This window comes from Nicotiana attenuata, unplaced genomic scaffold (genome assembly GCF_001879085.1).
Source record: "Nicotiana attenuata strain UT unplaced genomic scaffold, NIATTr2, whole genome shotgun sequence".
In the NCBI taxonomy this organism is placed as follows: domain Eukaryota; kingdom Viridiplantae; phylum Streptophyta; class Magnoliopsida; order Solanales; family Solanaceae; genus Nicotiana; species Nicotiana attenuata.
Window position 1 is genome coordinate 389,413 of NW_017670300.1, and position 23,468 is coordinate 412,880.

Here is a 23,468-nt window from a genome sequence, read left to right on the forward strand (position 1 = left end):
CGTTTGGACATACAAATTTTTTCCTTTTTTCAAATTTCTTTTTGAAAACAATGTTTGGTTATCCCATTCTTACCAATTTTTTCTTTTTCACTTGAAAGTCCATTTTCAAATTTGAAAAACTGGTTCTCACCAGTTTTTCAATTGAAAATGAGAATTTGCTAGTTTTTAATTTTACAAATTTACCCTATATTTTTAAAATTTATAAATTGACTCCATCAATTTTTCATTTTTGGCAGATACACCTTTGGCGACTGATGGTGGAACATCAATCCTAGTTGATACTTGAACTCTGCCTACTGGAAGTTTGATTATATGGTTATGAGAAATATGTGGCTATGCCTGCTTTTGCACCATTTCAAATACCATTTTCACTTGAAAAAAAATTTCACTATTTTGGAATTTTACAATTCTTATGTCCAAACGCCTACTTAGTAGCTCCATGACTTGGTCTTTTCAGTGAATTAATGGGATCTTGTTTAAATTTTTAATTATGCTTCCGCGCTTTATCTATATTAGACAGTTGAATAGTATTTTTCTGTTATCTTTTCGATGTTTCCGCATGTTCTAGCTTAGAGGGTTCGCCTGATGAGTAGTGCATCGTTGGATGCCCTATCACGACTTAAATGCCAATTTGGATCATGATAAAGTTGGGAAATTTTTAATCTTATATGCTTGATTTTAGTGTTTTTTTTTTTTTTGGTTAAAAATACGAAACCGTTCAGTTAAGGGATAGCTATCCTAATTTGTTAATATTATGTTAATTAAAGTGATACTGTGCCGAGTGTAACAGCTCAAAGTTTGGCCTTAGATTCACATGTAGTCTTACATCGTACTATTCATCAAGGAGAGCAAAACATATTTTGGAATATCATTCTTCACATTTTTGTCTAAATTTAAACTCTAGCAATCAATGGCATCAAGTCGTTTCTTCGTGCCAATGCTTCCCAACTACAATACTTTTCGAAGCCTCTCCTATGGAAGATTTTGCTTTTACGACACACATTAGAAAATGGAAGGAAAGAAATACAGATTTGACTAATGGAACTCCTGTCGTCGGAGACACCGGATCAACTACGCCCTTTTAACTAATTAGAACTTTTGTTTAAGTAACAGAGTTTATAGACTTCAACTAGAAGCAAAAACAAAAACAAGACAGAATTCTTCATCAAGGGTTGACTGATATCTTACTGGTGAAACTAGATACCACCCTACGCCTACAGATACAAATTTGATTGTCATCAGGCCCTTCCTTTCCCTTTCTCCTGTTTCGAACTTCAACAAACCCCAAAAAAACATTCATAAGAAAAAGAACCTTTTTCTGACGCAAAATTTACCATAAAATAAAATAAAATAATTGAGAACAAATTAAGCCCATCTTGTTGAATAGGTTTGGTGTACAACCGGTTAACCATGTTGGCAGTGGGATCAGGGCTCTTTGGGTGGTTACTGAAAACCGAAATGTTCTCATAATACACATACCCTTGCAATATGGCATCGGACAAGATTTACAACATTATTCCTCTACAAGAGACCACAACAGACTGACGCTGATCAAAGAGTAGAGACTAATTCATATACAGCTGAAAAACTATTGTTAAGTTACAACAATTAAATAAGCTAATGTGTAAAGTTACAACAATCAATAATATATAAAACCTATTAAATGTTATTATAAACCACTTAATGTTGTAGGATTCTTCAGGTACTCTGAACAAGTTGATAAGAGCGAAAAATTTCTAGCCCATTTACAGATATAGCCACCTCTGAGTGCCTTCATTATCTTCGTTACAGCAACAAACTTCCTTGAGGCAGAGAAGCAACCTGCTCAAGATATAATGCTTGATCTCTGATAGCCTCTTGAATCTTTGAGAGACTGCTCAATTCATATTCAAAATAAGCTGTTGAAACCTCTCCTTATAAAACTGCAGAAATACCTGAAGGTTCGGCTAAAGTCACTTTCTTGTAGACAGTTCTTGGATCGAGCAGAAGCATGACACTTTATTTTATACACAAAAGATCAAGCCATGGTGATCAAACAAAAATGGTTGCAGGATTCCTGTTAGTTGCAACACATCTGAACCTCACTTACAGCCCCCTTATTTTACAATGCGGTCAACCATTCTAGTTTAGTGATACAGTCATCAGGTGACAATCCATGGCCCTACTTTGCACTCATGGATGTTTTCTTCTTTATGAGCCGAATTTGAACCTGATACCTTTAAACCAGGGTAAAAACTGTCACCAACATTATCAGGCTGTGGCAAGCAGCAGCCACACTGAGTATTTGATCCTCCACAAGTGATACAGCGTATGGAGGTTGATCAACAGGAAGCTTCAAGCTTGCCTTTTAATGGTCCCGCACTACCAACTTCAAAAGAAAATGTCTGCTGTCCATCCTCAGCGACGCTTTGATCTCCTGCGTTTACCAAGAAGTTTCAGCATGTTGTCGGTGACATCAGGAGGAGACTTATCATCTTCATCATGATTCTTCTCAGAAGTTTGAGTTAACCAAGCTAGTGCCTCTATTGCAGCATCCTTTTCTGCAAGAGCTTTGTTTCTCTTTGGTTTACCTACAAATTGCATTCCCTTGAACTCTACAAGTGCCCTAAATTCATTTGTTTTTAGATGCTTTGTTTTGTACTTGGGAGGGGAGTGACCTGCCCTCATCATTAGGGTTTGCAGCAAACTCTTTGGGTTTGTCCCATCCCTTGTAAATCTATCAGTGTCTTTAGAATCTTTAGGCCTCTTGTTTTCACGACCAAACACAAACCTTCCCTCACACTGATCTCCTGAAACCAGTTCCTGAACTGCAAGCATAAGGTATTTGCCTTCCTTGTGGATGTCGACCTCAGGATCTTGAAGCTGCAGCATCCAAGAATCAGTGAAACTCTTTTTCCTTTTAATAAGCAATCCAAAAACTGAATAGCAGATAAGCCAGGAAATCCTTTAAAATAAATTAACAGCCAAGGACAAAACATAACTTGACGTGATTAGATATTTGTTTTTCAAGGTGAAAATTTCCGGAGGCTCCAAAAACTCCAGGAAAATTATCAAAGAAAAACATGGGATTGTCATACCGAACCTTAGAGGAATGGAATTTGCTACTACCATACTGCTGAAGATGACGTACAAGGCTGAGAAGTTTGAAGTGTACTAAAGCCTTAATGCCAAGTGGCTTTTCAATGGAGAAAGACTGAGGAATTGAAGTACGGCTAGACAGATTTTAGTTTAAAAAGCAGCAGCGGCTTATGGTGAGATATCAACAGGGGCGGACCCACAAGGTGTCAAGGGGGTTCGGTTGAACCCGCTTCATCAAAAAATTATACTGTGTATATTGTTAAATTATATTTAAAAGAGGAAAATTATAGTATAAAGTATATTTTGAACCCGCTTTAACACATACAGCTCACAGTAGAGGTGGTCGAGCGGGTTCAACATTTGCAAAGGATGCTGAGATCCAATCCCATTAGGAGCGTTTTCCAATTAATTCTTTTAATCCCTATTTGGACTTTGCAACGTTTCCCTTCAATCTTTGCTGTTCTCTTTATATACAAATAACAATTTCTTATTAATAACAAGGAAAACTCTAAAATTATTTAAATATCTTAGAGTTAATAAATATTTTTTAGATTAGAATTTTTGATGTAAAATTTGTTAAACTAAATAGACAAATTTCTTAAAATAGAGATAGATAATCCTTTTTAACCTTCATAAAATATTTTTAGGTTTATTAAAATTATAGAGTGCCAACTTTTAAATGACTTCATTTTCGAGATTGTATTAAGAACAAAAAAGGATAATAAAAGGATCAAACCCTACTTGTCATACCCAACACCATTTATACTACTATATTTGACTGAACCCGCTTGCGTAAAATCCTGGGTCCGCCACTGGACATCAATATGTCTAGGAGGAATTCTGACGTGTTAACAATCAAACATCAAAGATATTTGCTCCAGAAAGGCAGAAACTGCTTTGCGGATGAGCTTCTGTCTGACTTCCCAGATCTTTATATCAGTGCACCATGGATAAGCATATTTTATTAGAAAATTTAAGGAAATGGGAAGTTCATCCTATTGGAAACATGCTCCTGAAGCTCCACGCCATACCTGCTAGAAGAAGTATTAATTCTTTATCCCCTGAAATGACCAAAATTATTCTCTTGCTTGTAAAGTATTAACGACAATGACCTTTCTTGTCCTTTAAACACTTTGTACAGTCTTGTATTGGTGAATTAGAAGTGCAGAAGGAAGGGAAAGAAAAGGAATGCTTGGATGATCCAAAGCTCTAATTTCAAATTTCTCTCGATTCACCCCTCCCCCACCCTTTCTACCTCCCTAGGGTAGGGGTAGGGTCTGCGTACACATTACCCTCCCCAGACCCCACTTGTGGGACTCCACTGGGTTGTTGTTGTTGTTGTTGCCTCGATTCACCCCTCATGAGGAATTACCTCTCCTTCAGGAAGCATAAGAGCAGTGTTTGCATTAGCTTCGGCATTTGTTTTTGACACTGAGCAAATGCAGTAAGGATCAATTGGAAGAAAGTATCACAGCCAGTGAATCTTTTGATTCCTTTCATTGTGGATGTAATTCCAAATCACTTTTCTAGACTTCAAAGATACAAAAGGAAAACGTCTCTACTTTCAGGTCCTAGATTTTTTATTTTATGGTAACTAAGCAACCCCCGAGGGCTGATGGTGCACGATTTGAAACTTGGAGTAATGTGCTCGCCCCTCTACCCTTCTTCACTTAAATACCAGACTTTTGTCTGCAGCAGGGTTCGAACATGTGACGTGTGTCTTACCAACACATCAGGCATTGCGCTCTTACCCCTAGGTCAAAACCATGGGGGCAACTTTCTGGTCCTAGAATTCAGACTCATATAGAACTAACGTGTCCTCTCCTGCACATCCCCAGGTAACTAGAACTTGCCTGGATATAGAACACAGAGCTGTAATAAATACACCTAAATTTATGCAACAAGTAGATCACTGAACTTGCAGAATGCACAGCCCTCATCAATAATTACATGCACTAATTTTGCAAGTGGGGAGAAAAGACATTACATTTTGTATAAGTAAATCAAGAAAGTGCAATATAACAGCATGTAGGACATGAGATGTTACTTTCTGATTACGGATATTTGGATCTTGTAGAACACAAAATATATCGCCGAGCACTTAACTAAGATATATCAGAGATAAAAGCACCAACATAAATAGAAATACAACGTTAAACTTCAGGAAATCTCAATCATCCAACTTATTGGAAGAATTTAGCACAGCCATAGAGATCAATCAACGTTTTCATAAATGCCAAACTGTTCATGTAATTCCACCGTATGAACTCTATTAGGTCATTATCTATATCTTATTTTTAAAAAGCAACAAATACAAATTTTGGTAATGTCATGGATCCTTCACCTATATTTTCTTTGGCAGGATATTACTGAAGGGATTTGAGGTCCTTGGTCTCCTCATATGGTCTTGGCCAATCCTCACCTCATAAGCTAGTTTTTGGGGTTGAGTTAGGCACAAGGCCCATTTATCATCGCATCGGAGTCAGGCCCATCCCAATTATTGTTACCGATGTTGGGCCCCCATTTATGTTGTCCACGCTCCAGTTGCATGCCTGGGCGTGAGGGGGGTGTTGAGTTGTCGCACATCGGAGGGATTTGAGGTTCTTAGTCTCCTTATATGGTCTTGGGCAATCCTCACTTCATAAGCTAGCTTTTGGGGTTGAGTTAGGACAGGGTCCATTTATCATTACATATTCCCGGAAATCTTTTATTAGTACAGGACGTCCAGTAGTATGCAAATATTACCTAATACTGGATACATGGTGTTCTTTTTGTGAGAGTATGTTTGCAACTTTAAGTTGCTAAATCCGTGTCTTACCAAATTGCAGTCCCTTCTTAAACAAGCATGTAGACTGTCATTTTTTATTTTTCTATGCAGTCCTATCTCATCCACATTGTCAAAAGGAATCTAAGATGGTAAGAATAATTCCTCATTTTTGCTACATATCCTGAGAATGAGATACCCAAAATTTGTGGATCTAATGGTTATCTCTTTTTATTGATGGAGATCTCTAGCATATAATAATGGGTTCAACGACTCATTGGGGAGGGATTGCAAGGTGAAATTTTCACAATAAAGAGGAGAGAGACTGCTATCCATATACTTTACCGTACAATTTAGCCAATTCGAGATGCTACCAGATATGTTCTGAGATTAATTCTCATTCACCAAATATGTTCCTAAATTTGTGATGACACATATTAAAGGATGCTTCAAAATAATTTACTCATAGAAACACTATAGAAGAGGTAGTTAAAATTGTTAGGAGCTAACTTTTGGCAACCAATGTAAAGCATTACATGAAGTGGTTAATTTCACAACATAAATTAATCATCGAATTGGAACAATCGGGTTAGAGCAGGAACAAGCATGTCATACAGAAAACTATCTTAATTCAAATTTAAAGTCACCTTTATAGTTATTTGACTACCTAGGACTATACAGTTCAACCACATCTATTAAAAGAGGCCTTTCAACATTTTCTATGTCATATTTTTACATGAGATTCCTCCCATTGCTCTAATACAGAATTCAAAAGGATTAGCACTCATTACTTTTCTCATTCTTACATCTTTTTTTGTGCATTTTCTTCACAAGTTTTCAGGGTGGACCACTTTCCTTCCTGCTCTTCACCCCCCCCCCCCCCCCCCAAAACAAAACCCCCAGCCCCACAAAAAGAGCCGTCAAATTTAATTAGATAACCACTAAATAAACCTCAAACTTTAAATTGTTTTACACAAATTAGTATTACTAAGGTTATAACCATCAAACAAGTTATTTGGCCAATCTCCTTAATACAGTAATGACAGTAAGAATTCGAATTGAGAGTACCTTTGGAGTTCTAGACTATCCTAAAGGTAAAGAAGGGACTTTACCTAAATACCATGCTTAAAGTAGTTTAGTGCGCCTGCTGTCTATCTAACCAGAAATAAAATGGTTCATAACTAGGAATAGAAGCATCGAAAAGGCAATGAGATCCTTGAAAATTTACCTTCTTTTGCAAAAGCATTTCAAGCTCTTCTTTGAGCTTTATGTAGCAATCCGCAAGAGTAGGATCCATGAAGAACTCTATGTATCCACCCAACATCTTTAAATGCCCAGCCTGAAAGAAAATGTAATCACAAGATATAGAAATCCTCAGCCAGTTAACAACTTCCCTGTATGAATCTGTAAGCATCTAGGCAGAGGAAAAGTTACCGTATCTCCGCAGTCTAGAGTACTACCAAATAGGATCACAATCGAATCAGATACTCCAGTAGAATCTCGTATGAAGACTGTATTGACCTTCACTTTTTCACCAAACACCAACCAAGGGTATGGAATTGTTTGATAACGAGCATTGACTGAATTCTGAAGACACATCATTTAGATATTCAAACAACTTCAGCAATACGACATAAACATAGCTATTGAAGTAAACATTTGTAACTAAACAACTATTCAACTGCTGAAGTGCAGGTCCACCTTCCTAACTGGAAAGGGATGTCCAAAGAAACTGTTGTGAAAATATCACGTTTAGGCAATGAACTTGTGTAATTAAATGGCATAGTAAGATATCCGCTTACACAAATAGGAAGGATTGAAAAGAAGATTTTCCTGAATTGGCAACAGATATGAACTAAGGATAAGTTGAACAAGACTTTCTTTGTAACACTCTTTCCTTCTTGGACACAAGTAAAGCAGTAAGAACCATTTTATTCATTTCATCAATTCCTAAACGGCAATTGTTCTACAATATTTGTAAGACATAGAATGGGCTTACACAGGTAATCATTATAACTGTAACATCTACAATGTCCAAAAGAATGTTGAAAATTCAACAGAATGGCTGAGACTAACTGGTACGAAGATAACTCCATAGGCTTTCATAGGCCTGTGGAACTTGCTCTGAATTCCAGTTCTGGAGCAATGTTCCGCAAAGCAAGCGGTGTTTGCAAGGATGCTGCAACAAGTGCAATTCTCACAATTGAGGAGGGAGAAAGATACTTAATTTGGGTTTCTTCTGCCAAAAAGGGGAAGATAGAAAAAAAAATTGTAGCATGCTCAATACGTTTGATCCGTTTCCAAGCCTTCCTCTTCGTCAATGATAATGGCCGCTCTTGATCGTCAATTCGATAGACTACTTTAAGGCCATAGATACAGAGAGAGGACTCTTTCATACCTCTGCTAACTCCTAGGATGACAAGAAGGTCCCTTGTTTTCGGCAGGAAGAATTCCAGCTTTTGTTGCCCCCGCTAAAGTGATTCTACTGATTTGTGTGTCTTTAAGCCCAATCATTCTTAAGAACAATTGTCCCCCCTTGTCTTACCACAGCTGCGAGCTTCTTCCTCGAAGTAATCACAACTAAGTTGGTGTCTATCACCGCAGCCGGGGAGAAAGCCGTTTTGTCCACTCTTTGCGGTTGCCAGCACGATCACTTCCTTCTCGTGTTCGTCGGATCGTGGGAAGCTGTAGTGTTCTATCAGTGTTGCGCTAGCTCTTCAGGAGATTGTGAGGACTTTAGCCTCTTTGGAGGCACCAGGAAATCTTTTTTTTTTTTTTATAAAGTAAGGCATTTCATTATAGGCATCAAGAAGATGCAAAAGGTTACAATAGAAAACTTGGTTAACTCTTAGTACAAAAAACTATTCTAGATCAGGGAGTTAACCAAGAGCAAAAGGTAGTTAGTAAACCACTGAGAGAGAGCTAATGAAATCTAAGAGGGGGATAATATCATTTACAGGGGAAAGGTTACTCCAGCTGAAAAGACTCATCAAACATTTAGACTTCAGGTGACAGTTGGAAGTTGAAATGCCATCAAAACATCTAAGAATTCTCTCTGTCCATATACATCAAAAAATACAGGCTGGGATCATTTGCCAGATCTTCTTGATGGATCTATCAACTTCCCAGAGGCTCCAGCTAACTGCTGCATAGCAAGGAACATGTTCCAAAGATCTGCTGCCACTGTACAGTGTAGTAACAGATGGTTAACCGACTCTGACTTGAGCTGACACATGTAGCACCTATTTGCCAACTGAAAATTCCTTCTGCACAGGTTATCCTGGGTCAAAATAGCTTCCTTGAGGGCTGTCCAGGAGAAGCACATTATTTTGTAGGGAGTTTTGTCTTCCATATCAGATTCCATGGCCAATGTTCAATCATATCATTAGATGCACTTAGTTTACTACATCCTGCCTTCACTGTGTAGATACCCTTTTCAGAATTGCCCCACCTTAAGTTGTCTGAGACTTGAGAATTCACTAAGGCTTCTTCAAGTACTCTGTATAGGTCAAATAACTGATTTAGCTCCCAATCCTGCATGTTTCTTCTGAAGTGGGGATCCCATGTGTTCCCTGCTCTATTATGAGCTATTGAAGAGTCGGGGTCAGAAGCAATCTGATAGAGGCCAGGATGTGAATCTTTCAGAGGTTGATTGTTGAGCCATCTGTCCTCCCAGAATTTAATGTTGTTGCCATTCCCAATCTTGAAGGATACCTCTTGAAAGAATGCATCTTTCAGATTGTTGATGTGCTTCCATGGGCCAACTCCATGTGGGGCTCTGCTTTGCTTGGTGCACCACCTGTCTTGCATCCCATATTTGGCATTAACTACCTCTTTCCAGATGCTTTTTGTTTCTTGAGCATACCTCCACCACCATTTCATGAGTAGACTCTTGTTGTGCTTGGTAAGGTCTCTGAGACCTCCTTGTTTTTTTGGCATGATCACTTTTGGCCACTTCACCAGATAGAATTGGCCTCCACTATTTCCTTCCCATAGGAAAGTTCTCCTGATTTTGTCCAGTTGTTTCTGCACCTTGCTTGGCATAGGGAAGAGGGACATAATGTAAGTGGGAATACTATCTAAAACACTGCTAATTAGTGTCAATCTTCCACCCATGGACAGATACTGCATTTTCCATGTTGCCAATTTTTGATCCACTTTCTCTATTACTCCATTCCAGATCTCTGTTGCTTTGTACTTTGCTCCTAGAGGAAGGCCTAAGTAAGTTGTTGGAAAAGAGCCTATGTTACAGCCCATTATGTTTTCCAGTTCCTATCATGCTTTTCAACATATTGATGTGCAGCCCTGAGATTGCTTCAAATAGTAGTAGTGTCAGGTTTAGAAACTGCACCTGAGATCTCTCTGCCCCACAGAAGATTAAAGTATCATCTGCATAAAGTAAGTGAGTAACTGTGACTGAGGTAGCTGCATTGTTTCCCACCCTGAACCCTTCAACCCACTGCATATGCTTTGCCTTGTCTAGCATTTTACTCAGACCCTCCATGGCTAGGATGAATAAGAAAGGGGACAAAGGGTCACCCTGTCTAATTAGAGAAAAAGCCTACCGGAGATCTATTCACAAGAACTGAGTACTTGACAGTTGTGAGACTGTACTTTATCCAATTGATCCATTTTTCCCCAAACCCCATAGCTTTCAACATTGAAATTAGGTAGGACCAATTGACTTTGTCAAAAGCCTTCTCAATATCTAGCTTGCAAAGAATTCCAGGAACCCCTCTTTTCAGTCTGTCATCCAGCAGTTCATTGGCTACAAGTGAGGCATCTGTGATTTGCCTATTCTTCAGAAATGCACTTTGCTCTCCAGAAACTAATTTCCAAATTATTGTCTTCAATCTCTCAGCTAGAACTTTGGCAATAATTTTGTAGATACTTCCAATGAGACTGATAGGTCTAAAGTCCCGAAGTTCTATTGATCCCTTCTTTTTGGGAACAAGAGCAATGAATGAAGCATTACAAGATCTAACCATATAACAGTGTTGATAAAAGTGAGTGAGAGCCCCCATAATATCAGATTTGATAAAAGTCCATGCTTTTTGGTAGCAAGCCATGGTAAATCCATCAGGACCTGAACTTTTATGAGGTGCACACGAGTTTATTGCTGCCATCACTTCTTCCTCCTCAAAAGGTCTCTCAAGCTATACTTTTTCAACTGATGTTATGAAGGTCGCAGAAGGTCTCCATTGCTCATTCTCAGTGTACAGGTCTTGATAAAATATTAAGATTTCAGCTTTGATTTCATCACTGTCTTTATTTAATTCATCCCCAATCATTAGTTTATCTATACAGTTGTTTCTTCTGTGAGAGCTGGCCATTTTTTGAAAAAATTTTGTGTTCCTGTCTCCTCCTTTGAGCCACAGGCACCTAGAGGCACCAAGAAATCTTTTGTCTTGCACTAAGATTAGGAAAGATATGGGGTTGTAGAAGGGGGATGGAAGTCTAGGAACATTTGATTACCTTATGGATGCAAGCTATGGAGAGATATCATGAAGAGATGGGAAAATCTAATAACTTAGTTACATGTAGGGTGGAGAATGGAAGTAAAGTTATCTTTTGGGATCAGCGGTGGCGCAGAAAGAGCATGTTGAGGACGAACTTCCCCAACTTATTTAGAGTTCCGTGTCAAAAGAGGCGATGGTGCAACAGATTCCTACTGTACAAGAATGTTGGGGGGGGGGGGGGGTTCGGAAGGAACTTACGAGATTGAGAGGTGGATGAATTCCAATGTTGATGGAAATCCTCTAGAAACAAAATACTACACTCACTGCTCAGGATTCATGGAGGTGGGGATCGAGAAGTAATCATGTGCTTTCAGTAAACTCATACCATAAGCTTTTGGTGAGAGGGGAGTCAAGACTTCCCTATGTGCCAGTTTGGACTCCTAGAGCACCTAGGAAGCCATGCTTCTTCGCTTCTTGGCAGCAAGAGCGGTGATATTGACGGCAAAGAACATAAGGAGGAGGATTACGTATGTTAGCTAGTGCTTTATGTGAAGATGTTCGAGAGAAGACGTGGATCACCTCTTGTTACACTGCCAAGTAGCTTCGTTCCTGTAGTGTTTGTTCTGAACTGGTTCGAGGTGCACTGGGTGATGCGGGTTCAGTAAGGATGCACTGAATAGCTAGGCTGCTAGAAGAAGGAAAAGAAGATGCAGTGCATGGGTCGTTGCCTTATAGCCATCATCTGAGTCTTGTGGAAAGAGAAATAAAGGGGTCAAAAGTAACTTTATACACTTGAGGATAACCTCTAATTTTTTGAGTGTTTCTTGTGCACACCCATGAAGTTCCTGTTTGTATAGAAGATTAGGTGACATTTGTACAGAATCATATTATTGGTGTAGGTTCTCTAATTTTGGTATACGGCTTGTATGCGGGAGTTTTTCCTACATTTATAAAATTATTTACCCTTATCAAAATAAATAGTTCGATATCAGTGGCATTTCCAGCAACCACGGCTACCATTGTAGAACAGTAGCAAACCAAATGCTTGGGTAATAGAAAAAGGGAGAAACATAAGAGCTTTTGGGAGAGTAAAGAATGTGGATTGGGGAGATCAAGATCTTTCTAATTCTGGGAAAAAGTCATCAGATGAAACAGTGGACTTGAAAACAAATAGGCTAGCCAAAAGAAGAAAAAAAAAAAAAAAAAAAAAGGCCAAACCTTCCAATCCCCTAATAGGTCCAGCTGCATCATTCAAGCTATGCATGCTTTCCCTGTTCAGAATTTTAAACATTTTCCCCCAGAATATTATCTCATTCTTCTATTTTCTTTCTCCTTTTATGGTTTATAATTCTATGTTAAAGGTGATACCTCGAAGGCAGAAACTTTGTTGGACACACATCCTATCAAATACAATGAGGAAAAGATTTTTTCTTTTTGTTTTTTGTCTGAAAAGCCTCCTCCTGTTCCAAAAAAAATCAAATACTTTTGTAGCAGAAAATACATGTAAGACACACATTTCTAAGTTTGGTGAATGCTTATGGTAAAAGTTTGAGTTGATGACTATATACACAGAAGAACAGGTACCTGATGGCAGTTTACACCTTATTTTTAATAAGCTACGAAAAACTAAACATGAACATCTATACAGATCTAAACAAGCCGGAACTTTGAACCAATAACGAAGCCTGTACAAACATAGAGCAACAATTTAGGGACTTGCTTGGCTGATGAAAACAACTGAATCCTGGAAAATGTTCGACGGAAAATACCATTTACGGGGATTTCGGGGCACGTGGAATCCCGTGTGAATCAGCAAGGACCACCTTGCAAGGCTAAATACTCCTGGGTGACCGATAGCGAAGTAGTACCGTGAGGGAAGGGTAGTTGAAAAAGAAGAAGAGCTGGGAACTAATGTTTCCAGCAAGAATTTTCAGGTTACTAAAATCAAAGCAAATGAACCCAATAAAAATAGTTCTGTATTGGGAAGGGAACCATAGCTTGTACTTCACATAATTGCATCAGGACTTAATACGATACTCTCCAAAAACCACATTGATCAAATGGCACCAGCAAAAAGAGAAAGAGCAGGAACAAAAACAATCGTGTCAACTTCATAATCCAAACAAATAACTTCAAAAGAATTGCCCATTGAACTTACAGCATAAAGCAAGACTTGTCCATCATCCATAGTCTTGAAGGACATTGATGTCTCTCTGTGCTGCACATGCACATGGTTTCTATAAGTACATATATACAGTTGGACTAAGATGAACTCGTGAAAATAGATCAGAACTGTGGAACCATTGCATACCACTACCGATGCGATTCCAGGATACAAGCCAGAACATATGACTGCACGAACCAAAGACTGATTGTAACTTAGTTTATTGTTAGCTGCAGTATCAGCATCAAGCAATCCAGCATCTTTCAAGATGAAGATAAATTGCTTTCTAAGAGAATGGATTGCTTGAAGAGTCTGGGCAGAGAGGAAATTCCTCCAGCAGTATTCGTAGGCAGAACCTTCCCTTTCAGCATCTTTCCATCCTTCATATGCACGGACAAGCGCCATATGGTCACTATAGTCTTTTGCTGAGAATCTAGACTTTGCGGTCCCCGCTAACTGCAAGATAGGAGTGTATCAATATTGGTGAACACGATTTAGTAAAACCAACAAAGCATTATCTAGCGCAGTGTTATACTGCTCTAGCTGTCGAGGTTATAGCTAGAGATGATAATAAGAAGATGACTCAGATGGGAATAATGACAAGTTAGTGTGTTGTTCAAATGTCCTCAAGACCAAATATTATAAAGTAATTAACATTTCAGGAAATTTAGTGAAAGAATTAAATAAACTATTACATTCAAATTTTGGATGATAGATTCAAAACATTTGAAAATATTAAGGAGTATAAAGATATATCATTAAATTTTAAAATAGAAGTTTATATCACATCTCATTTTTAAGGGAAAATTTAATCAATTTAAGGACTAATGTTGTAGGAAACATTATGTAAGCACACCAAAAATTGATTTTTTCCCCCTCAAGATCAAGGTAAGCATTTAAGAAGTTTTTGACATGTATGTATACAGATTTGAACTTCTGACGAGCTAAAAGAATGGAGAAGCTTTTGCCATGGATGGAGCAGCAGATATAAGAATCTCGGAGTAGCTTGCTCATTACTTGTAGATATTACAAGTGTGAACAAGAAAAGAAAACATAGAACACTTGTCTTTACTTTCTACACTGTCCTATAAGCAATTTGTTTTTAAAGCTTTTGGTATGAATTTTGTCAAAGACTGTAAAGCAACTTTTTCGGTTCTCTGGCAGGAAAAGATCAGCAGGAAATGAAGAAAATATTGCATACCAATCAAATCGGTATACCACTCCTACTAGTATTTTGTGGTCCTACTGTATATTATTTCAAGTATAACTTGTCTGCACCTAATAGTTATGTGGTGTAAACTGGAAATGTTTAAGGGGTACAAACACTGCAAAATTTTCTTAGTGCAGTACACGGATAGAGCATATATAGTACTTCATTGTATAGAACATTTTTGTACATAACCCAGCATTTTTTTAATCACTCATAACAGCACTATGTTAATGCAGGATTTGGACTTAACAAGATTCATACTTAATTTATCAAAAGAAAAGGAAAAATGGATTTTAATTAAATCTGGCAGGAGGGGAGAGGGAGCTGGAGGAAAGGGAAAGAGAGGAAGGAGGAGTTGAAGAGTGAGCTAGCTTCTATGGTGATAGCTCTCGAGGTTAGTTGGAGACAAAAATAGAGGGTTTAGTGGTTGGACGGAAGGGATCCGAATACAAAATTTTTCCATAGGGTTGCCATTTCGAAGGAGGAGAAACTTATTTGGATTAGTTGAGGTTAATGGAGTAGTGCATGAAGGAAAGGAGGTAGAAGGGGCGAGTAGGGTTCTATGAGCAATTAGTTAGAGAGGAGGCGGTACGGGGACCAAATTTAGGGCGTCTAGAGTTTAACCAAATAGGGGAAGAAAATAAAGTGTGGTTGGAGAGAGAAATTGGGGCAGAGGACGTTCAAAAGGCGGTTGTTGAGTATTGTTTAGGGGATAAAGCTCAGGAACCAGACATATTTACTTGGCATTCTTCCAATAGATATATATTCAAAAACGAGGTGATGGAGGCCATTGCAGCTTTTCAGGAGATGGGAGAAATTGAAAAGAATCTCAACACCTTTCATTACCAATGTTAAGAAAAGGGAGGTTGCTACGAGCATCAAGGATTATATACCTATTAGTCTAGCGGGTAGCATCTATAAGATTATATATAAAAAGCTTTTCTATAGACTAAAAAAGATCTTGGATGAGACTATATCTACTACGCAGAATGCTTTTGTGAAAGGTAGACAAATACTTGATGCAACATTGGTGGCAAATGAAGTGATGGATTCTAGAGAATAAGAACCAAGTATCTTGTGCAAACTAGATCTTGAGAAGGCCTACGATCACGTTAATTGGGGTGTTCTTGACTTCCTCACGATAAAAATGGATTTTGGAGCAAGATGGAGGAAGTAGATCAAATTTTGCATATCAATGGCCAGGTATTCGGTCCTCGTGGATGGCAATTCATGTGGCTTTTCCAGTAGTTCAAGCGAGTACGGCCGGAAGACTTGCTTTCTTCCATGTTGTTCATACTCATGAGGGAAGCGTTGAGCAAGATGATGGATAAATGCTTAGCATATGGTAGGGGCTTCTCTGAATCAGTTGGAGGGAGAAGTACTGCGAGGGTGTCATTGTTTGCATATGACACTTCCGTGTTTTGTGTTGTCAAGAGAACTCGGTATACTTGGGACAAGTGCTAACATGGTTCCACATGGTATTAGACCTAAAGATTAATCTAAGAAAATGCGTGCTCATCCCCGTAGATGAGGAGGAGAATATTGAGATGTTGGTATATGTGTTTAATTGCAAGGTTGGGAAACTTCCTACTATCTATCTTCATTTACCATTAGGTGCATCTTATAAGGAGCCGGCTACTTGAAATCTTGTGATATAGAGAGCTTGAAAAGAGGTCAGCGGGTTGGCGAAAGTGATATTTGTCAATAGGGAAAAAGGATGTCTTGATTAAGAGTGTGTTATAGAGCATCCTCACATATTTCATGTTGTTACAAGCTCCAGTTAGTCTAATGAGGAAGTTGGAAAAACTTCAAAGGGATTTTTCTATGCGATTCAACAAACAGGGAAACAAAGTTTCAGGAGCAATTACGACACCAAAGCATTGGGGTGCACTTGGGGTTAAAGATCTAAAGGTGTCTAACAAAGCATTGCTTGTAAAGTGGCTATGGAGATTTGGGGTAGATGAGAGTACTCTTGGAGAGAAGTGATCGCGAAGAATATAGGGTTTTGGAAAGGGGTTGGAGAAAAAAAAAATGTTACACTTTGGGGTAGAGGAGAGTGCTCTTGGAGAGAAGTGATTGCTTATGGAGGAATATTTGGACTGGGAAGAGTTCAGCGAGAATGCATCGTTCAAGGTGAGCGATGAGCAAGGTTAGTTTTTGAGAACATAAGTGGTGAATAATACTTTGGGGTCGCTCGGTTCAAAAGTTCATAACCAGGATGATGATGATCATGGGATTACAATCAGGATTATCTATTCCACTTTCTATATGGGATAGATTATCCCATGATTGTGGTATAAAAGTTATCCTGATTTTAGCTAATACCCTCAACCAAACATAAGATAGATTTAATCCCAAATTGTATATCGAGATAATCCACTTATTCCCTCTAACCAAACAGCCCCTTTGGGAATAACATTTCCAAACATGTACCGGTTTACCTGCCAAAAGGAGATGTCACCCTAAACGGTGCTTGTTTAACTCAGGATAACCTAATCAGGAGGAGCTTTCAGCTAGCCAACAGATGTCACATGTGCCATAGCAATCTAGAATCTACTAATCACTTATTTCTTCAGTGCCCAGTTGCAGTAGACATTTGGAATATGTTTTTGTCACTTTTTGGGCTGCAATGGTCTGTGCCAGGCAATATCAGAGACGCCTTCGAGAGCTGGTGCTCTTGGAAAGTTGGGAAATCCATCAGAAGAATCTGGGGGATCTGGGCAATGGTTCCTGCTTGTATTTTGTGGTGCATATGGACAGAAAGGAACCAATGATGTTTTGATGGCATCTCAACTCCCACCCCTACTCTCAATGCCAGATGTTTGGTTAATCTTTTTAATTGGGTTAATCACACTCCTATATTTACTATTGATACTTTCCTGGAATTCATCAGCTCACTAGTTCTGTGATAGTTTTTTTTTTTGTCTTTTATTGAGCTGAGAATTTCTCTCTTTTGTAATCTTTGCATCTTCTTGATGCTTGTTAATGATATATCACTTATTTCGTCAAAAAATACCGAGGCTACAACGTAGAGAAGTTCATTGTCAATTGAGGTTTCTTGCAAGATTGGGAGGTCGCAGAGTTCCAAAGTTTGGTTGAGTAGCTTCATGAAATAAAGAACTAGGCGGGATAGTCACGATGTATGGAGGCAAGAAGTAATGGTGTTTTCTTTGTTAAGTACTATTGTGACAAGCTCTTGCAAAAGGGAAGGGAGTTTTTCCACCTCTCTCGATATGGATTCCTTGGGTTCCGAGAAAGGTGAATTGTTTCAATTGTCTAGTTCGAGAGGGTTGATCTTGACTGCTAATACTTTGCGGAAAAATGCATGTCAGTTGGTCTCTACCATGCAGAACCCAGATGAAGGTGTGGATCACCTCCTTTTACATCGAGAGTTAGCATCTCGATTGTGGTGGGAAATTTTGAGATAGTTTGAACTTCAGTTGACGATGGCAAGCACTATTAAAGAAGCGATATCAGCTCGTCCTTTAGAAGATGGAAGAGAGACGCAGGGCATGGGATCTTGGAGAAGTAGAGAATAAGTTTGTACACTTGACGTTAGCCTTTTATGGCTTATTTCTTCGTAGCGCACCCAATAGGTTCCTAATATGTATAGAAGATTGGGAGCCGTTCGTAGAAAATCATATCTTTTTGTAAGGCTTTTTACTTTTTTGTATACCACTTGAATATAGGTGTGTTTTGCCCTTCTTTAATAAAATCTTATTACTTTATAACATAAAAAAAACAATATAGTTTCCATTGTTTTCCTCAATGAACAAGGGAGATGAACTTTCTAAAATTAACCTCGTTGCCCACTTCACCTATGTGAACTATCTATTACCAATAAACCCTCCATTCTCAGGCATAAGCAAATGCATTTTCCATCTGTCTTCCTATTCCTTATTACTTTAAATATTTTACTCCCACTTTGGTGCCCACCTCACCTATGTGACACTAACTTTAACAATAAACCCTCCATTCTCAGGCATAAATACATGCATTTGCCATCTGTCTTATGTTCCTTCTGTTCCTTCCGACTTAAAATATTTTGAGTTTTTCTAGGAAAGCCACATTAATGTCAAACTGCTTAAAAAGAAGGCAAAGCGGCCTCCAGGCACTTAAACTTGTGCCAGATTGCCAATCCGATAAATAAACTTATGAGTTTCCCAGTTTAACACCTCTACTTTACAGAATAAGGACTAATAAATACCTCTGACCATTGACCATACATACGTGGAGGAGACATTGCTGACATGGCAAAACAACGTGCAAATCACACTTTAATGGCCCGTGAATGTAGTAGTTTTGATAGAAAAAATACTAAAATAAACAAAAATATATAAATAATAACAAAAGATAAAAAAGAATAAAACGCCATCCCTTTTCCCCATTCTTTCGTTTTGTAACCCATCCCTCACCCCAACCTTTCCTCCTCACCCCCTCCATACTTTTCGGTATCAACCTTTAATTGAAAAGGAATTAGAGCTTCTTCTTTTTTTTTAAAAAAAATGAGTATAAAAATCTAGAGAAAAGATAACCTACAAGTCGAATTATGGTAGAAGGAAATCGCATCAATTTCTCTGATCTGGTCATTACTCTGATAGTGATGGTTGGTTTTGTGATGAAGTTCTGGCGAAAAAGAAGGCTCTCTCCTTCATATTAAGTGTTCGGAGTATTTCTTTTCAGGGTTGTAGGTTAGGAGGGAGTCGGGCGTTTTTCTACGTTGTACCGAGGGCGGGGCTAGGCTGATAATGTTTTGCCTTGGGTTGTTAATGGTTTATGTAGTTTCCACACTATTTTCTATGGCATTATTATTGGTTAATGTTATTGCTTTTCCATCAATTTTCTATTTCTTACTATGCTGATATTATTTTTCTTGCTTCTGTTGCTGTCACTGATCTATTGTCTATTGTTTATTTTCTTCTTCTTGAGCCGAAGGTCTTTCAGAAACAGTCTCTCTACCCCTCCGGGGTAGGGGTAAGGTCTGCGTACACTCTACCCTCCCTAGACCCCACTTGTGAGATTTTACTGGGTTGTTGTTGTTGTTGTTGTTGTTCACATCATGTGATTTATGGTTGAGGTCAATGTTAGAAGCTTTCTGATCTGGTCATTACTCCTATGTTCTCCTTTTTTTAAGAAAAAAATTAGCGGCAGAGGTGAAATGCCATTTCTGATTTGTTTGCTCTATGCCAATGGGCTTGGCGGGAAAAAGGTTTCGACGGAGATGGTGTGTGAGGTGGTTGCAATCAAATGGAATAAGGTGTTTGCGTGGAGATGGTGACTAGAAATTAACAAAATGAGTAGGCAAACACGAGAGCGAACTATTCGTCGCCGGCCACAGACATTAATAGTGAATTCTCCGGCCAACTTGAGTTTTTTACAAGTTTATGAGTTTCTTACTGGTCTCAGTTGTAGTGGAGGAGAAGAGAAAGAAAAAAATTAAGTTAAAATTTTGATAAATTGGAATTAAAAAAAGTGGGACCTACAAATTTACTCATATCAAATTATAAAAGGTTATGCATATGACATGTCATTTCTGTCATAGCGATTGAGGAACACGTTCAGACGGATTAGTCCTTATTCTATAAAGTAGAGGTGCTAAACTGGGAAATTCCTAAGTTCGTCTACCGGGTTGGCAATCCGATACAAATTTAAGTGGCCAGGAGGCCGTTTTGCCTAATAAGAAATACATCTTGGAATATTACAAAGTAGAACTCCTTCAAACTAAAACTCTTAAATTCTCCCAAAATACATTTCGAGCGACAAAAGTTAAATAACTAATAATATTCTTCTTTCAATATAGCTCCCTCTTACTACTTTGGGTTATTTACGTCAAGATGTAAATAGCAAAGTGGAATACCTAATCACTGAGCAAACATGAGAAAGAAGCAGGGATGCACAATCTTGAAGTGGTGGAAAAGCTAAAGACATGAAACTGAAGAAAAGAAAGAATGAATAACAAATTGAGAGCAGAATGATACCAACTAGTAGTAAATGAATTTTAAAGGGGGGTGGGGGGAGGCTAATGGTGCAATTGCTTTCTACTTACATCCTTTTTGTCTTGCGGCAATAGAAATGGATCCCGCACACTAAGACCAGCCACTATAGTCAAAACAGGATCAAAGCAACGGAAAATAGCACCCATAATGAGCATTTTCCCAAGCTTGGGATCCACAGGGAGAATTGCTAAAAACTTTCCTGGTTGGGAAAAAAGGGTGAAGATATAACTTATAAACCTCAGAATAGAAGTCATAAACACACACACACACACCTAGAAAAAATTAACATTTTCATGAAGCAGATCACTCTCTTCACTTCTAAAAACCACATACCTAGATGTGTAAGATACTCATTTTCATCTAATGCACCAATCATCTTCAAAAACTGAATAGCATTTTGCACCTGCAATACATGGAACTAGCAACTTCTATGATAGGTGGTAAACTAAGATAGCAACCCTCTAAAGTCAGACGGCATGTGAATAGCATCATATGAACTTATAAGCCTATTAAGGTCCAATCTTCACAAGACCAAGTTCGGTGAAAATCAAGTTCAAGTCCACATTTAATGTTCAGAAACGATACAGGATTCGCATGTTAAAACTAATCAACCTTCACGCCTGCTCATTCTGCTTACACGAGATACGTTAGAAAAAAAAATTATCAGTAAACCGACAAAAGAAAATGCAGCAAGCCGCAGTTACATAACTTGTTGAATATTGGATAATAGAGAACTTTTAAAAGTCCAACAAAGTCTCCAATTATATTTGATGAAGCATGTTGTTGTGTGTTTTTTATTTTATTGATGAAGTAAGGTATTGCATTATAGGCATCAAGAAGATGCAAAAGGTTACAATAGAAAACTTGGTTAACTCTTAGTACAAAAAACTATTCTAGATCAGGGAATTAACCAAGAGCAAAAGGCAATGGTTACTAAACCATTGAGAGAGAGCAAATGAAATCTAAGAGGGGATGATATCATTTACAGGGGAAAGGTTACTCCAGCTGAAAAGACTCATCAAACATTTAGACTTCAGGTGACAATTGGAAATTGAAATGCCATCAAAACATCTACGATTCCTCTCTGTCCATATACACCAAAAAATACATGCTGGGATCATTTGCCAGATCTTCTTGATGGATCTATCAACTTCCCAGAGGCTCCAGCAGAGCTGCATCCCTAATGTTCTGTGGGACTGTCCAACTGATTCCAAAAAGTGCAAGGAACATGTTCCAAAGATCTGCTGCCACTGTACAGTGTAGTAACAGATGGTTAACCGACTCTGAGTTGAGCTGACACATGTAGCACCTATTTGCCAACTGAAAATTCCTTCTGCATAGGTTATCCTGGGTAAAAATAGCTTCCTTGAGGGCTGTCCAGGAGAAGCACATTACTTTTGTAGGGAGTTTTGACTTCCGCATCAGCTTCCATGGCCAATGTTCAATCATATCATTAGATGCCCTTAGTTTACTATATCCTGCCTTCACTGTGTAGATACCCTTTTCAGAATTACCCCACCTTAAGCTGTCTGAGACTTGAGGATTCCCTATGGCTTCTTCAAGTACTCTGTATAGGTCAAATAACTGATTTAGCTCCCAATCCTGCATGTTTCTTTTAAATGGGGATCCCATGTGTTCCCTGCTCTATTTTGAGCTATTGAAGAGTCAGGGTCAAAAGCAATTTGATAGAGGCCAGGATGTGAATCTTTCAGAGGTTGATTGTTGAGCCATCTGTCCTTCAAGAATTTAATGTTGTTGCCATTCCCAATCTTCAAGGATACCTCTTGAAAGAATGCATCTTTCAGATTGTTGATGTGCTTCCATGGGCCAACTCCATGTGGGGCTCTGCTTTGCTTGGTGCACCACCTGTCTTGCACCCCATATTTGGCATTAACTACCTCTTTCCATATGCTTGTTGTTTCTTGAGCATACATCCACCACCATTTCATGAGTAGACTCTTGTTGTGCTTGGTCAGGTCTCTGATACCCAGACCTCCTTGGTTTTTTGGCATGATCACTTTTGGCCACTTCACCAGATGGAATTTATGGCCTTCACTATTTCCTTCCCGTAGGAAAGTCACCTTGCTTGGCATAGGGGAGAGGGACATAATGTAAGTGGGAATACTATCTAAAACACTGCTAATTAGTGTCAATCTTCCACCCATGAAGAGATAATGCATTTTCCATGTTGCCAATTTTTTCTCCACTTTCTCTATTACTCCATTCCAGATCTCTGTTGCTTTGTACTTTGCTCCTACAGGAAAGCCTAAGTAAGTTATTGGAAAAAAGCCTATGTTACCGCCCATTATGTTTGCCAATTCCTCCAGATTAGGTACTTCATTCACGGGGTAAATCATGCTTTTCAACATATTGATGTGCAGCCCTGAGATTGCTTCAAATAGTAGCAGTGTCAGGTTTAGAAACTGCACCTGAGATCTCTCTGCCCCACAGAAGATTAAAGTATCATCTGCATAAAGTAAGTGTGCAACTGTGACTGACGTAGCTGCATTGTTTCCCACCCTAACCCCTTCAATCCACTGCATTTGCTTTGCCTTGTCTAGCATTTTACTCAGACCCTCCATGGCTAGGATGAATAAGAAAGGGTGACAGAGGTCACCCTATCTAATTCCTTTTGGGGAGAGAAAAAGCCTACTGGAGATCTATTCACAAGAACAGAGTACTTGACAGCTGTGAGGCTGTACTTTATCCATTTGATCTATCTTTCCCCAAACCCCATAGCTTTCAACATTGAAATTAGGTAGGACCAATTGACTTTGTCAAAAGCCTTCTCAACATC

General features: G+C 38.6%; 1 protein-coding gene across 3 annotated transcripts in view; it reads right to left on the reverse strand.

The window, feature by feature from the left end:
* Positions 1-1,440: 1,440 nt before the first annotated feature.
* Positions 1,441-23,468, reverse strand: part of LOC109237468 (DExH-box ATP-dependent RNA helicase DExH3) — a 51,675-nt gene continuing 29,647 nt past the window's right edge. Inside the window, exons 13-19 of one of the 3 annotated variants that reach the window (XM_019403778.1) lie at positions 21,005-21,074; positions 20,722-20,870; positions 13,613-13,921; positions 13,460-13,519; positions 7,277-7,429; positions 7,071-7,181; positions 1,441-2,862 (exon numbers count right to left, since the gene is read on the reverse strand). In XM_019403778.1, coding sequence (XP_019259323.1) covers positions 2,398-2,862; positions 7,071-7,181; positions 7,277-7,429; positions 13,460-13,519; positions 13,613-13,921; positions 20,722-20,870; positions 21,005-21,074 — 1,317 coding nt within the window. In that variant the 3' untranslated portion in view covers positions 1,441-2,397. Of the gene's footprint in view, positions 2,863-7,070; positions 7,182-7,276; positions 7,430-13,459; positions 13,520-13,612; positions 13,922-20,721; positions 20,871-21,004; positions 21,090-23,468 lie in introns of all 3 variants that reach the window. The other 2 variants (XM_019403777.1, XM_019403779.1) reach the window with 2 other exon arrangements.